We start from the raw sequence: 16,064 nt of genomic DNA on the forward strand, positions 1-16,064 counted from the left end.
TGCTAAAAACTACTTTTTGCCAAATTAAAGATTAGTTTGATTACAGAAAACTTGCACTTACTATTCAGAAAAGCACATGCATCTTTCACAGGACATGGAGGCAACTCACACTTCGCTGTAATATTTTCCAATTGCAAAGTATATCCACAAAGGCAATTTTATAGCCAACTTATGGTTGAATGTATTACTGTAATTTACACAAAAATGTTAGTTTCACTGATCTCTGAAATAATAAGAATGAAAAGCATGTAGTTCTGAGTTAAGATCAAACTTAAGAGAAAGTTAAACAAGCCAGAAGAAGAAAATGCAGTGTTAGATTCTGAAGCCTTCAACTCAGTGTTAAAATGAACATGATTACAGCTAGAGATAGCAGTACCTATAATAAAATAAACCTGAACTACTTCTGAAGAAAACTCAAATAACTGAGAAGTGAGGATGAGAAGGTGGGGTTGGCTTCTAATACATGGAAGAAGGATGAAGAACAATAAAATCAAAGTAGAATGCTATTGTATTATATGCAATCATCTGAAGATATGTAGCATCCCTTTTATATGGGCTTTGCAGAATTTACAAAATTTATTACCAGACTTGTTTGCTCTTCACTGTCTGTTCACATATATATACATAATTTCCCATATTCATCTCATTAAAGAAATATTTTGGCTATCAGTAAAATAGTCTTTAACATCTCACAATGTATGCTTGTCTAAAATCATCTTGTTCAGAGAGATCCACAGACATCTGATGCTTTTCAGCCTACCTGTTTCAACCCTTTCAATGTATCTGTTACTGCTTCCAAAGAAAACCAGGCTAAGGCCTACACTCATTTAAAAGAATTCATATTCCCCATGGTTTCAAAACAAAGTAAAAACAAGTTGTCAGTGCAAATAATCGTCCCTGTGCAATCAAAGAACAAGATGGGAAAAAAATGGGGGCCAAGAGAGACCAGTTATTTTCAGAAGCACCCACCAAAGGGCTCCCATTTGTGACTTCACATGAAGGAACACAACAATTTGCTGGATTTACTGCTTAAAGTCTTATTTGAGCACCAAAACTGGAGAACTGCATCTAGTGCTGAAAGAACAAAAAGCTATCAGTCATTCTGTTTTTCCTAGCACTTGTGTAAGGTGCCACTGATTCGCTTAAAACAAAACAACAGAAAAGGCTACTGTACTGTTATTAGAAGGACTCACAAAATAAATAATAGAAAAAAAATAAGAAAAAAAAATCAGCAAATAGATTTAAAAGACTGTGCACATTTACAATTCATTTTAAGAAACAATTTTAAAGCCTTTTCCAAAATTGCAGTTTATGTATATTTTTATACAACAAGGCTGTAGAGCACTCTTCCCAATATTCAGGTGAAAGAAAACAAACTGATGAGAACCACCTACCCCCCGCCAGCTCCCAAAACCCCTCCAGCTCATTCACATGGGCACAGCTGCAAATAAGTAAATACAGACCCATTTGTGTGGGTGAAAATCCAGGTACACCAGCGAATTTGCACCGTGTTAACTTCCTTTATTCTGATTTTACATGGTATGTTCACAAAGACAACATCTGCAGTAGGAAAACATTCCCAAAATGCTATGTATTACTGTTTTTCTCTATGCTAACAAAGATTTGCTTTGCACTGATACATCATAGCTTTACCAACTATCTGTCAGCAGAGCAGCAAGAACCTTCATGCTCACAGAAATTTATAAAGCATTTAATTCAGTTCTTCACACGTGTAATTTGAAAAATATCTGACACTTGTCTACAAACGTTGACAGTTTTCAACTTTTAAAAACTGAAAAAAAGATCTTTCAAGAGATATGCAATTTTTTTAATAGGAGAAGGGAAGCTAAACCGAATTCTCTCTCAGGCCCCCACCCCAGAGCTGTGGTATCATGGTCTCATTCCTCCTTACAGAGTGAGTGTGTTGTCAGTGCACTTTGGGAACAACATGGCTTGTCTTTCAGGATGCAGCAATTGAGGACATAGCTCAGACAGAATTCTTCTTTTCTTTCTACCTCTTCACACAATTCACACAAATTTTTTTTTTTAGACATATGGTTTTCAGTCACACCTGGCTGCCAAGTTTAAAACTTTGGCTTGGATTTTTTTTCCTGGCCGATTTCTAAGTTTTATAGCCTCAGATTTTACAAGACTAGGAAAGACCACGGATTACAGCTGTCCCATGCAAAATTTTGCAGTTTAAAATCCTCATCTATACTTCAGTATTTACCAGCACTAACTTTTGCAGTTTAAAATCTTCATCTAAACTCCAGTATTTATCAGCACTATATATGTATTTGATATAGCCTACGTTACTCCAGATCTTGCACCTTCTGTACACAAATTAAATACCGCATCCATAAAACCCTACAGAACAGCGAAGAAAATAGAAAATGCTTAGGCATAATTCTTGTGTATCAGAACCATTCTGGATCAAATACAAAAAGTTTTTACAAAGCCCAACATTACAATAAAATGCCTGAGAAACAAGAAAATGTAATACATTCTAGAGAGTGAGTTTGTTGAACAGTGAGACACAAACAGCGTGATTTTATGATGACTAAATCTACAAGAAAAGAAAAAAGGGAAAAAAAGAAAAAAGAAAGACAGACAACCCAGTAGCTCCCAATGCTTTAAATAAGTTAAATTATTCTCTTAATTTTTTTCCCCTCTCGTTTCCTCTCTGTCCTCAGCAGTCAGGAGCCCATCAGCAGGTTTACTCCTTAGACTTAAAAGTATCAAGTCCACAACAAACAGGAAAGAAAGCAGCTCAGCAATACATTCTGTATGCATGAAGACAGTTAAACTACTTCCTCCATGTGGAAAGAATAACCAAGGACTTCTGATCTCTTCACCTACTGGATGCCTTCACTTGCCTTGTAACAGAACCAGAGATCGTAAGACAATGCTCGTTTTAATGCAAGAGAGCTACACTGGTTGCTGAACTTTCCACAAAAGCAATGCCACTCTGAACTTGCAGATTTTGAAAGTGTGCACACACACAGAAGAAAAACTGAAATTTTGCTTACAGAGTTCAAATATTTAAAGGAGACTACCATTACCTAAATTTTCAAGAGATGACCATTCAATCAAGAGGTATCAACAGAAAGCCAATGCCCTCTGGATACTGAAAAAACCTCAAGATTGTATATCTAAACTGCTATTTAAATATCTACTCTTCAGAGTCCTACTATCCTCTACTTACTATGTAACTAGATAATTTCATTAGAGATTTTCAATCATGAAGACACTGAAAGTGCAAAGTTTCCTGACAAGAATAACTTAATAGCTATAAAAATGGCTAAAAACACACTGATGAAGTATCTGGATTCTTCACACTAATGGTACCTCAAGAAATCCAGTATTTTGAGTGCTTAATTCAATTTTAAATTAAGGTACAGGCACAAATTTGAGAATGATTTTGAAATGGTTTATTCTCTTCAACTATGCAAAAGCAGCAATTCCACCACTTCCCTCTATAAACTACCAAAAAACTGGGAAAAAACCCAAACCAAACCAAAACAAAACAAACAAAACCCCTCAAAAAAACCCACAAAAAAAACCCCACCAAAGAACCCCCACAAGTTTGATAGCGATTTTCCTTTCAATTGCTGCAAAGAGAAATATCTACTATCGATAGAAAAACAAATGTGACACCTTGCAATACGACTGAAATAAAAACATTATGAAGCTCACGGTTCACATAAATTGATAAATTGCAACATTAGAAAGGGAAACATAACCTGTTTTTAAAAAGGAAAATAAAGGAAGACTTGGGGAGCTACAGGCCAGTCAGTGTCACTTCTGTGCCTGCCAAGATCATGGCCCAGATCCTCCTGGAAACTGTACTAAAGCATATGGAAAATAAGCAGGTGACTGGTGACAACCAACATGGCTTCACTGGGGGCAGATCATGCCTGACAAATCTGGTGGCCTTCTATGACAGTGTTGAGGGTTGAGTTTGTTCCTTCTTTCTCTGGGGAATTTTTTCCCCACGGGTTGCCAAGGAGACCGGGTGTTGGATACTTGAGAGTGCTTGGCTGAAACAAAAAGATGGACAAAAGGTGGAAAGGGGAGATAACGCAGGTAAAAGACACAGCTTGAGGCAGCTGCGTGCTTTTCTGCTTCCGGCGTTCGGGAGACGCGTGTCGGCCGCTCCTCGAGAATCTCAGCCGCCGTTTTTTTTCTGCCTCGCCGTCGAGCTGCTTCGGCGCTGCTCCTCTTGCTGCAGCGTGACCCTGCACTCCCTGCGCTGCCAGGACATCCTGCCCCTGCCTGCCGGGACACCCTGCCATCCCAGCTACCAGCCCAGGACTTTTCCACTGTTCCAGCTTAGTGCTCTGAAGATCCTGCAAGGACACCGAAACCAAACTGCTCTAGGTTTTGTGAAACAAAGCCCTCAAAGTTCTTGGTACTGTTGTCGTTTGTCATTAATGCTGTAGTTGTTTGGTGGGGGGGGGGAGTTTTTTTTGTGTTTGTTTGCTTTGTATTACATACTAGTAAAGAACTGCTATTCCTATTTCCCAAATCTTTGCCAAAGAGCCTCTGATTGTAATTTTACCTAGCAGATACCTGTCTTCCTAAACCAAGACAGACAGGATAACAGCTTTGGTGGAAAAGGGAAGAGTAAATTATGTCAACTGCCTGGATCCGTGCAAAGCTTGTCACATTGTCCTTGCCTCTGGAAAGACATGGATTTGACAGATGGACCACTCAGTGGATAAGGCATTGGTTGGATGGTCACACTCAAAGAGATGTGGTCAATGGCTGGATGTCCAAGTGAAGGCCAGTGACAAGTGTCTCTCTGGGTCTGTATTGGTACTGATGTTGTTTAAGACCTTTCTCAGTGACATGGACAGTGGGATCAAGTGCTCCCTCAGCAAGTCTGTCAGAGACACCAAACTGTGTGATGCCATTGGCACACTGGAAGGAAAGGATGCCATCCAGAGGGACCCGGACAGGCTTGAGAGATGGACCTGTGTGAACTTCATGATGTTCAAAAAGGCCAAGTGCAAGGTACTCTACCCAAGTTGAGGCAATTCCAAACACAAATCCAGGCTGGGCAGAGAAAGGATCAAGAGGAGCCCAAAGAAAAGCACTTAGGGCTGTTTGACGAGAAGTTGAACATGAGCTGGCAATGTGCAGTCACAGCCCAGATGGACAGCAGTGAGCTGGGCTGCATCCAAAGCAGTGTGGCCAGCAGGCAAAGGAAGGTGATCCTGGCCCTCTCACTCTCGTGAGACCCCACCCATAGCGCTGCATCCCAGGTCTGCTCCCAACATGAGAGGATATGGACCTGCAGAAGTGAGTCCAAAGAAGAGCCACAAGAGGGCTGGAACACCTCTGCTATGAACACAGGCTGACAGTTCTCTAGGATGTTCAGCCTACAGAAGAGAAGGCTCCAGGGAGACCTCACAGCACCCTCCAGTATATGAAAGGCCGACAGGAGAGCTCAGGAGGGACTGCTGACAAGAGCATGGCGTAACAGCACAAGGGGGGATGTCTTTAAACGGAAGGAGGGCAGGTTCAGATCAGATATTAGAAAGAAATTCTTTACTCTGAGGGTTATAAGATACTTGGAAGGTTACCCAGAGAAGTTGTGGCAGCCAGTTTCCTGGAGGCATTCAAGGCCAAGCTAGGGCCAAGCTCATGGGGCTCTGAGCAACCCAGCCTTGCGGAAGGAATCCCTGCCCATGACAGGGGGCTAGGAACTAGATCGTTTAGAAGGTCCCTTCCAAAACAAACCACTCAACGATTCTATGACAAATTATATCCAAAATTGAGTGTCACTGCCTCTTGGAGGATTTCACAATTGAGAATTTGGGGAAAATTGCAACAGATCCAAGTGTACTTAACCTTTATTTATCATTCTGCAATGTATGAAGACCTTGCCTGAAAAAAATGCTTCCACTAAACTGAGATTCAGGAAAAACTCTCATAGACTGCTTAAGGCCACAGCGATAGATAGTTTTTCATGATTAAATTTATTATAAATACTGAGAAAGGTCTGATGGGCCAGGATCAGCTTAGACATTCCTTACAGGCTGCCTCAGACTGAGACAAAGATAGGTGAGACAGTTGTGAAGAAAACACAAGAATATTGGCTCAAGCTTGGCTAACAAGCCCCAAAGGAAATGCGGATGAAGAGTACATTTCAGAGAGCAGCATAAGTTTTGTCCATGGCAAAAAAAATTGGTAAACAGAGAATAGAGAGGACTGGGAGATGTTCTTTAATGTTAGATAGTAACTCCAAACCCAGGTGTTTATCAGAGAAAGAATTCATCTTAGACTTGTAGTGACAAACAAGGGAACCATCTAGCCACTATAGTCGCCGCTTTCCCAGATGTCACAACCAGAACATTACAAACCCGTGGAGCCTGACTGTAACAGAACAGATGATAATGTACCAGATCACAACATGCACTGCTATGACCTCAGGGTGTTTGGGACTGATGGCAGGCAGGGAAATTCTACTTATCAAAATTAATCAATCCAAGTATAAAATCCTGTAATCTGAGCTTCTGTCAATTATAAACTCTTGCTCATAATCCTACCAGTTTGAAAGGGCAGTCTATGTGATGCTCACTAATTAGAAATTACTTCTAGGCTAAAACTAAGGAGAAGAAATTTGTCACACCCACTCCAAAGAATGAGGGAACATGCAAATGCTGCATCTGTTAAAATCTTATGTTTGTTGAGCAGACTGCTTTTAGACTTTTCCCATTAAAGTAAAAGCAGAAAAGAAGAAAATCTAGCATGGCTATAGCTAGAGCTATAAAGACATCATTTTACTTACATGTCTGACTTACACTGCAAAAAAGAAAGCCAGGAACTCAATAGAACTGTCACTACACAGTCAAGGTGTCTGAAAGGGGCATGTCATGACTGGAGAAGTTATTACATAGCATTTATGGTTGCTCTCTTGGATTTAAAGTCGTGTGGCAAATACCACAGACCACTGTAACCATCTGATTTCAGAGAATACAGGCAGTGCACATCTATACTTGGAGAAATGTGGCAAGTGTACTGTCACACAATGGTCTATACCCAAAGAACACAAAGGAAGTATCTCCATTATCCTCAGAAATCCAAAGAGTACAATTGTCTCAGCACAGAGATGGCTGCAAAGAAATCCTGGCTGTTAGGAGGACTCACCAACCCGGAACTCGAGCTTCCATCTCTGCTTTGTATTATGTAAGCCTTTGTGACAATACATTAATAGCCACAACTTAATAAAAAAGGAAGGAGCAGCTCAACATGATCATTCACACCAATACTAATGCAGCAGAGAACATGGAAATAAAGTTTCTCAGATAAGCACAGTCCTTGAGAATGAATGCTTTTCTTCTCCACTAAAACACGAGCTGAAGCTGACTGCCCTGGAACCCGTTCAGTTTGCACAAATACAAAACCCCTGCGAGCCTACTGCTGAGCTCCAATCCCTGCCACCACAATTCCCATCCCTAAATCAGAACAGAGAATACAAACTCATAGTCCATGATACTCCAAACCTGCCCCATATCTAACAGACACAGACAGAGAAATACAGAACAGATCAGTTACTGCACAATTAACAAGACAAATGCCAACTAAAAATCAATAAATAAGTTTCCTGAGCCACATGCTTTTACAGTAAAGACATTTCAGCCATCTTTCATTGCTTAACTGAAGAGGAATCCATATCCACCTAATTTTTCTCAAAAAACTAATACTGTACACACAAAAAAAATTACTTCCCAAAATTTGAATTATATCGTTCTCAGCTACAGTCCCCCCCCTCCTAGAAAGGGATGGAGGGCAGGACCACAGCTAAGTTTTCCTCTATGAACTTTTGAACTTAGTTATCTGAGCTTTTAGAAAGTGGTTTAACTTTTGCATGAATAAGCTTTATGGGTATATTAATTTCAAGATATAACACCATTTTCTAAATATTATTAATTTGTCCTTTCTTCAGTTTACATGTTTATGTATGGGAAGAAGAAGGGGGTTATTCCCATTGTTGTAAATATATACATTTGAGTTATCTAAGGATTTCAAATTAGTCTTGTAAAAAAGTACAGCTGAAAGTCTTGGTCTCACAATTCCCTCTCCTACCTATTCTTTTCCTCATACACTGATTCCCACAACTTGAAATTTACGTACTTAGTTGGGGTACTGACTAAAAAACTATCTTCAGAAAATCTAAAAAAATTGTTCCTACAGGATTGTTATACAGCTTAATAAGTAGTAACATAAATACAAACTAAATGGAAAATGCTTTGCATTCAAGAAATTTATTTCTACATGTTGCTGGTGAACTTTGAAATTTACTAACACTTGTATACAGCAGCCACAGTGTTACCCCACTGTAGCTGAACCCTGCCCTCATAGTGTAGGACGTCCTCATAAGGTGTTATGAAAAAATGTGTTTGAGTGACCCAAATGTATTTCTTAGGGATGATAAAAGAATAGGTGTAATTATACTAGAAGCAGCACTGCTATTTTTGTCAAATAAGCACACCAGCCAGATTAACATTTAACACATGGTTAGTGGAGTGCAGAGAACCAAATCCTCATTTCTCCTCCTCTCTTTAGGTTATGGATGAGACATACAAAAACACAAGACACATACAAAACCCCACATCCTCTTCTCCCCAAAATAATGCATAGGAAAAACTAGTATCTACTACTAGAATATAAATCCAGACATCAGGTCCCTCTACTGGGTTAATATGGGATGGCAGGAGAACAAATAGCCCACTTGCCACTGGATCTGGGAACCTAGCAAGTGCATCCCAAGTTCAGTCACTGAAGTGTCTAGTGTCATTAGCACATGCAAGCCAAACATAGACTAAAGTTGGCAATGACATCCTCGTCCCAGGGCAGAGGGATCGGCCGAAATAATTTTTAAAACCACAAAATAAAGCCCTAAAATATATCACATGTGGGTTGAGGTGTCTCTTCCACTGCTCTCCTCTCTTAATACAAAAAAGAATATTACATTTTGGACTTTATATATGTAAGTGAAAATTATGAAAAAGCAAGAATAAAAACTGTGATCAGAGTCAGCAGAAGTGTAACTATCATTCTGAAGACTTTTTATGCCTCCATATAAAAGATTAACTGAATGGAACTACTTCAAATCAGTCTACAAATAATTAGTCTTCCTGCAAAAAAAGTCTCCCTGTTAAAAATTGAGAAATCAAAAGCAAAAATCTCAACCTGGTCACAGAAGTACATAGTTTGCGGTGCAATAGCCAATTAATCCTGAGAGTTAGAAAAACATAATCTTTAAAAAAAAAAAAAAAAAGGATTTCTACTTTTAAGGTTCAGAAAAAAAAAACTATTAACTTCCAAAAACGAGTTGAAAGAAGTAGATCAAAAGCAACAGAAGACACTTGATACGGAAAGTATGCATAACAAATGCATTTCAATCTTCCTACTGCATGACCAAAGGCTCACAAACAAAGCCTTTATCTCACAGAGTGTCTAGCTGTTGGGGTTAGGTTTTGGGGTTTTTTAAATAAAGGCTCTATGCCTTCAAAAGGGAGAACACTCTACAGGAACAAGCCTATAGCTCTAAACCATATTTTTTTTATATTCAACATCAGCTAGGCTTACAAACAGAATGTGAAAGATACAACATAGAACACTGATTTTAATACTGTACAAAGGAAGATCAATGAAATAATATTTCACACAAAGTATATTTTAAGGCAGTGCCTTCTGCTTCACACAGATTATACTATCTCAATGCAATATTTACTGTATCACAAATTGGTTTGAGTACACATGCATCTACAAATACATTTTTAATTAGAATTTAAACATCAAATCTTAAAAGCACCTAGTTAGTTTGCTACTAGGAAGCTAAGAGCAAGGTATTCTGATTAAAAATCAGTCTAGTGTGAAGTGAAAAGGCTGTCTCACAATGTTCAGATCTCCATCAACAGCAAGTTTGTGGGTCCCCAAAATTTAAAAACTTGACAATTTCATTATTTTCTGCTTAATTTACCATTTATTCCAAAGTAAGTAAATTCAGTAATAAAATGCAAATGACAAAAACATGTATACTTGGCAGAAACATTCCGCACTTTACTTACATTAAACAGTCTGGAAGTCCACACAAATTTTATGAGGTTTCCCTTAATGGCCTAAAAGTGACAAAAATGTCATCTATCTCAACACAAAATACCAGTGACTTCCAAATGTTCTGAAGAGACCACTGATAGGCCTCAAATCTTAAAAAAAACCCAAACCAAACTGAACCAAATAAACCCCCTAACACACCTACATAATGAATATCTTATATAGCATAGTTCAAGAGACTTCTTTAGTAATCTTTTAGGCCATGTAGATATCTAATATATGTGCAAACCAATTTGAGAATTGTTCTCTAGAAAGACTGTATGGGAAAAAACGGGGCAAGTCCACCACGGAAATCCTTACTTGTCTTCTGGCATGACAGACCTCAACTAGCCACAAAACCCCCAAAACTATTTCTATCAACTGTATCACAGGAACAAGGAAAACGTGCAAACCCAATTCATATCATCTTTTTATTTTCTACTCCATCAGTCAATACTGGGAAAAAAAATCCCAAAGAGTCTCCTACTTCCACCCACTTAAACCTTCCCACCAGCAATATCATTGCTGCCAAAAAAACCTGAGCAGAAAGAGAAATTTAAAAAAGAAAAAAAAAGAGTACATAGTAAGAATGAAGGACTTCGTAAGAACTTTTACGTCTTGAGCTCTTAGACTCACTTCTAAAAGTAGAAAATATGTTTGGATAAGAATTGTGCTCTAGGTGCCAACAATAACTAAGGTACCTTCAGTACTTGGATATTTAAAAACCAACCAACCAACCATGCAATTAAAATGTGTATATTTAGAGAATTTTACAGTAATTAGTGACAGGTATGTATAACACATGTATAACCAGAGCAGTCCTGAAGATCCTGGTACCACAGTACAATTTATCATAAACAAGATTCCTTTCTTGAAAATTCTCTATTCTTTTGAAATACAGCTGGGCAAAATATACTGGCTTATAAATTTTCCCAATATTTTAATAGCTATTTCAGTTTAAGCCAGTGAGCCAGGATAGAAACTGCAAGCATTCCAGTAAAATTTGGTTGCAGTGTATTAGGGTTTTACATTCACCTATGCTTTCTGTGCTTGCAAAAATCCGCTATGAATTCTCTGGAAACTCATGACTTACCAATCTAACATTTTGTGATACTGAACCTGAGTCCATATAAGGATACCCAACACAGAGCATTCTAACTGGGCAAGGCATAGAAGTAACATCAGTAACAAACCCAAACAAAACACAAAACCACCACCCTCACATACATACAAAAAAAGGGGAAGGAAAACCAACACAACCCCCCTCCCCACACACACATCCTTAGTCTTCTATTCAGACATCAAACTAGCTCACTGTAGAAAAACAGATAACATTGGAGAAAGCCACACAAATCAGAGTAACACTGGAGAAACCCACAGAAGACTGCACCAGAATCAAGACCAAAACCCACATATTAAATATTACTAACACAGCAGAAGGGAACATCCTGCTTATTCTCAAAAATAACTCTGAAGATCTAATCAATCAAGATCCCCAGATTATTTTAAAATTCTTATTTTAACTGTAAGCAGAAGTAACTGATAACGTGACAACAGTGATATCTTAAATAGCCTAGTATGGTTGGGAATGGGGTTTTTTACTTATTTTCGACACTAAATCTTTTTGTACTTACCTGACAGAACCTCAGTCCAGACTTCAGAGTTCCATTTCCCTGCTACACTTGATGACACCAGAACACTAAAAAGAAAGTACTGAAGGAGGCTCCCTGAAGCAACTAAAACAATACTAGTGATACCATCAACATTCTGAGGTGCAAAGATCTTAATGACCATCTTAGATTCAGTCTGTAACATTTCTAACGAAGATTACACTATCCATAAGATTATGACTTCCTTTATTAAGACTTCCTCCTCACTCCCACCCCCCAAAAAAGCAAACTGCAATAGATTGTTCCTATGCATAACCCCATTGTGAGACCATTCCTTGTAAACTACTCTAAACAGAAGTCACCGCTGTATTTTGAGGAAAAAGGGATGGCTACTCACTATTGCCAAAAACAAGAGTTCTAAAAGCAAAGAATCACAGAATCACACTAGAGCTCAGGCTGGAAGGAACCTCAAAAATTCATGTGGTCTACCCTTCCAAGGGAAGAAGAGACAAGGCAAGACTATCTAGCCCCCTACTGCATCTCAAAAACATCCAGCAACAGGGATTCTATCACATCCCTGAGGAGGCTGTTCCAGTGAATGACTGTTCTCACTACAAGAATAAAGAAAAAGAAAAGAATTCTCATATCAAGATGAAACTGTGCCCAGTGCAACATGTACCCATTGTCCCTGTCTTCTCCATGTGAATAGAGTGCTTCAGTCCTTTTTGTAGCTGTCCTCTAAGTTGGAGAGAAATCATTGCAATAAGCCCACTACTGAGAATAGTTATTTCCGTAGAAATTCCCTTATCTTTATTAAGAATTAAAGGAACTGGGAGAAAAAATTCCTGAGATGTCAAGGACGAAATCTTCAATGGGAACTAATGTGGGTTAAAGAAGCTCAGCAACTCTAAATATTTTTCTCCTAAATTACTTCTCATGTAGGTATTTAATTCCTGTTCTCTTCCTTGAGTTCTATTTCTAAACAACACTAGTATATGTTTTTCCCCTTTGTCTTAACATTGTACCCATCACCAAAATTGGACTGAAATTACTTATACATAAATACATGTTTTAGAGTAAAGATTTTCTTGTTCTGAGTAACTTCACTAAACTGAAACGAATTTAAAATGTCAGGTGATACAAAGAACCAGTAAACAAGAACTAAAATAAAAATAAATTTAAAATTGGTAATAAATAACAAAACAAGCAGATGTGTCTAAAGATTTCCTCAATTTTCTATGTAAGAAATCTGTACTTGCACGCTTTACAGACTAAGCTACTTGAAAAAGGAATTAGGGAGCAGTATGTTTTGTAACAGGTGCATCTAATCATTACTGCAGAATATAATCCCAAAACTAAATTGATATTAGGTCCCAAAACTTAGAAAATGGTTATTTGAAGTCGAGTGAACAACTACAGTAAAAGTACATTATAAACAGGATCAAATTGGAGGAGGTGGAAAAAAAATCTTCCAGCTTCAAAGCCCAATGCTGTTCAGAAGACATCCTGTACATGGGTACCACAGCACCCGCTCAGCAATACAGGTTTTGGCTACCCTGTCAGCATGTGGTATTCTTCTCCCTTGGGCTCATTAGGTTCAGATAATCAACTTGGAAAAAGAACAGACACATTCCTTAAAGCTCTGTTATCAAACCCACAAAGGATCCAGTTAAGGTATCAAAACGAGAAATAAACTGAATGAGATTTTCATAATATAGTTACCCTGCTTCTTGCAAAGCCTGATAAAATGAAAACTAATTTTGGCACTTCAGTAATTTGAAATATCACAGTAGCAACTTCAAAGTTATGACTGTGGTCTGAAATGGACTGAAAAGAAACACATCTTCATTTCCCCCAAGGCCACTGGCCTATCTCTAAAGCTCCTCAAGTTCTCATGTGGTTTCAATTGGTTTTGTTTTTAATGTCCTCATCCCACACACTCCTTTCACACAGGTTTTGGAACCTTTTTTGGAACCTTTTTCTGCCCCCTCTAATATACAGCTATCCATGTCTTACCAAGACCTACATGTTAAGGTACATTTCAGAAAGCGCTTACACTGTTTTTTTTAAATTATTATTATTAATCATGGGGTTGTTGCTGATGTCACCTACTGCTGCCAGATACACTTATGAACAAAAAGAAACAAAAAAACTTTTACAGATACAAGTTTTCTGGTTTGCACAAAGGAAGCATGAAGGCTTTTAGGCAGAGTAGTGGTTGCTAAGAGTTCAAAAACTGGCAGCATCTGACTTGAATTTTTTTTGTGCCTCAGTTACACTGACATCTATCTCACAGTAATCTGCTCTGCTCTTGCTGGATTTTTAAAAAGATAAACTAGGTGACAGTGGAAGTTCTGAAGCAGTTAGGTAGCAATGTTTGAAGTATAACCAAAACAACAGTAAGAAAAAGGGACTAATAATTAACCTATGAAATAATAGGTATTTGCTTCCCTCCCACTGTCACCACAGCCACCTCCTAAGACAACATCTATGTTTAACAGCATCATCAGCCTTTTCTGAAAGAACTGTAATTTCCCTGAGTCCTGAATTTGTAAAACTCCACTATTAAAAGTATTTCTATACAGGTTCATGATGCAGAGAAATTAAAAAAAAAAAAAAAAAGAAAAAAGGTGCTGAACCAGAACTGTATGTTCTAGGGTCACAACTCTCTTGCATGCTTCTTATCAGCATTCAGCTTAACATTATTTTACAAGAGGTGAATAATGTATGTAAAATAATGTATTTCAAATATCTGAAAACTAAAAAATATTTGGGGATTTTTTATTCTTTACTTATAATAGCATAACATGAAATCCATGGGAAGTGATGGAGGGGGTCTACAAACTACTGTGGAGCTGGGCAATTTGACACAGTTTACAAGAATTACTTTGTGTACTAATACTAAATTAAGCTTATAATCACAAGTAGTGATGGTCTCCATTTAGGACACAGATATTCCAGTGTTAACAATTCTGACATCAATTGTAGCCATGTGAAAACATTGTTTAATGTAACTGCCCATACAGCAACCTAACTACTTTAACCTCAGCTCACCCAAGAAATCTGACTCCTGTGTGGTTTATACCCTCCTTCCACCCACACACTTAAAGACAACCATCCCCCCAACTGAGGCATACCCAGGTATAATACACAAAACATAACTGGTACAAAAACTCACTTGCACTGGACAACATCTAAAATATGTAAATACCTGTTCCTGCAGGTCGTAGTCATAGCTATCATGCAGCAGAAGACTGAGGACATACCGAGTATAAATCATGGCATCAATGCCACACTTCTCTAGCTCTTGTCCCAGCCAGGTCTGCACTGGACCCAAAGCATGTAGCAGAGACATTTCAGAAACAGATACAGGGCCTGGATAAGAGCTTGAGGAGCTTTCAGATGGCAAACCATCCACAACAACTGTACAGAAAGGGCGCATGAATCTAGGTGGTTGGCATCCTTATAACGTGAAGCATTTTCTGTAGTTGATTTTCCGTCGATATCTGGAGGTGATTTTCACTCCAGTAAATAGGAGAGAGGCTTGACTTCTAGGACAATCATTTATATTTCCTGGCTGATAGCCGACTAGAGACGAACATCACTCTTCAGGCATGACCAGTGAATAAACTAAATCCTAATAGCAAACACATATGTAGATGTGTTTTTCTACCTTAATTTCACATTGAGGCCAGATGCAAGTCCCCAGCAGGACCTATAAAGAGGAAAAAATGATAAGTTGTGACAATATGTATCCATACATGAATAATATTAAACAGTGAAAAAAAAGCACCCAAAGTAGAAAGCAGTCATTTACATACTGCTTACTCCAAACATATTGTACATCTACTCAGTCATTTTGAAGAGTGACAGGAATTATTACAAGTTTAAAGGTGACTTTTCTAAAAGATACTTTTTACTGTAGGAAGATACTCTTTCATCAAAGACTTCACAATTAATCTGTCGATTGAAATATATGTCTGACCTAGCTTTATGGCAAAGTTGAGATTTTATTACTTTCACTATCAGCTGAAAAAAAACCCACTTTTATTAAAAAAACCTGTTTGTTTGAATAAAGACTGCATATTTTGCATCACTAGAAGACAATATAATCTGTTTTGCAGGATACCCATTCCTGGAATAGAAGTGTTTTGTTTATAAAACACTGAATTAATGAAATTCATCTGATCAGGAGTTTCATAAATCCTACTACTGAATAGCTCCTACTACCTTCAGGTTCAGGATTTTTGGTGGTGGTGGTTTTTAGGGTTTTTTTTTCTTAGTTTCAATTATTTGCCTTGTTCCAGGACAGTAAAGCATTTTATCATCCAAAATCTGTCCTTATAA

General features: G+C 38.1%; 1 protein-coding gene across 5 annotated transcripts in view; it reads right to left on the minus strand.

The window, feature by feature from the left end:
- The window catches only part of KIAA0232 (KIAA0232 ortholog), a 48,449-nt gene extending 33,103 nt beyond the window's left edge, over positions 1–15,346 (minus strand). For 3 of the 5 annotated variants that reach the window (XM_066185418.1, XM_066185414.1, XM_066185415.1), the window contains exon 1: positions 14,929–15,346. In XM_066185418.1, the coding sequence (XP_066041515.1) occupies positions 14,929–15,159 (231 nt within the window). In that variant the 5' untranslated portion in view covers positions 15,160–15,346. Of the gene's footprint in view, positions 1–11,741; positions 11,793–14,928 lie in introns of those variants that run through there. The other 2 variants (XM_066185417.1, XM_066185416.1) reach the window with 2 other exon arrangements.
- Between the last annotated feature and the right edge of the window lie 718 nt (positions 15,347–16,064).

This window comes from Chamaea fasciata, unplaced genomic scaffold, assembly GCF_029207755.1.
Source record: "Chamaea fasciata isolate MVZ Bird 193981 ecotype frontalis unplaced genomic scaffold, bChaFas1.0.hap1 SCAF_6, whole genome shotgun sequence".
NCBI lineage: Eukaryota > Metazoa > Chordata > Aves > Passeriformes > Sylviidae > Chamaea > Chamaea fasciata.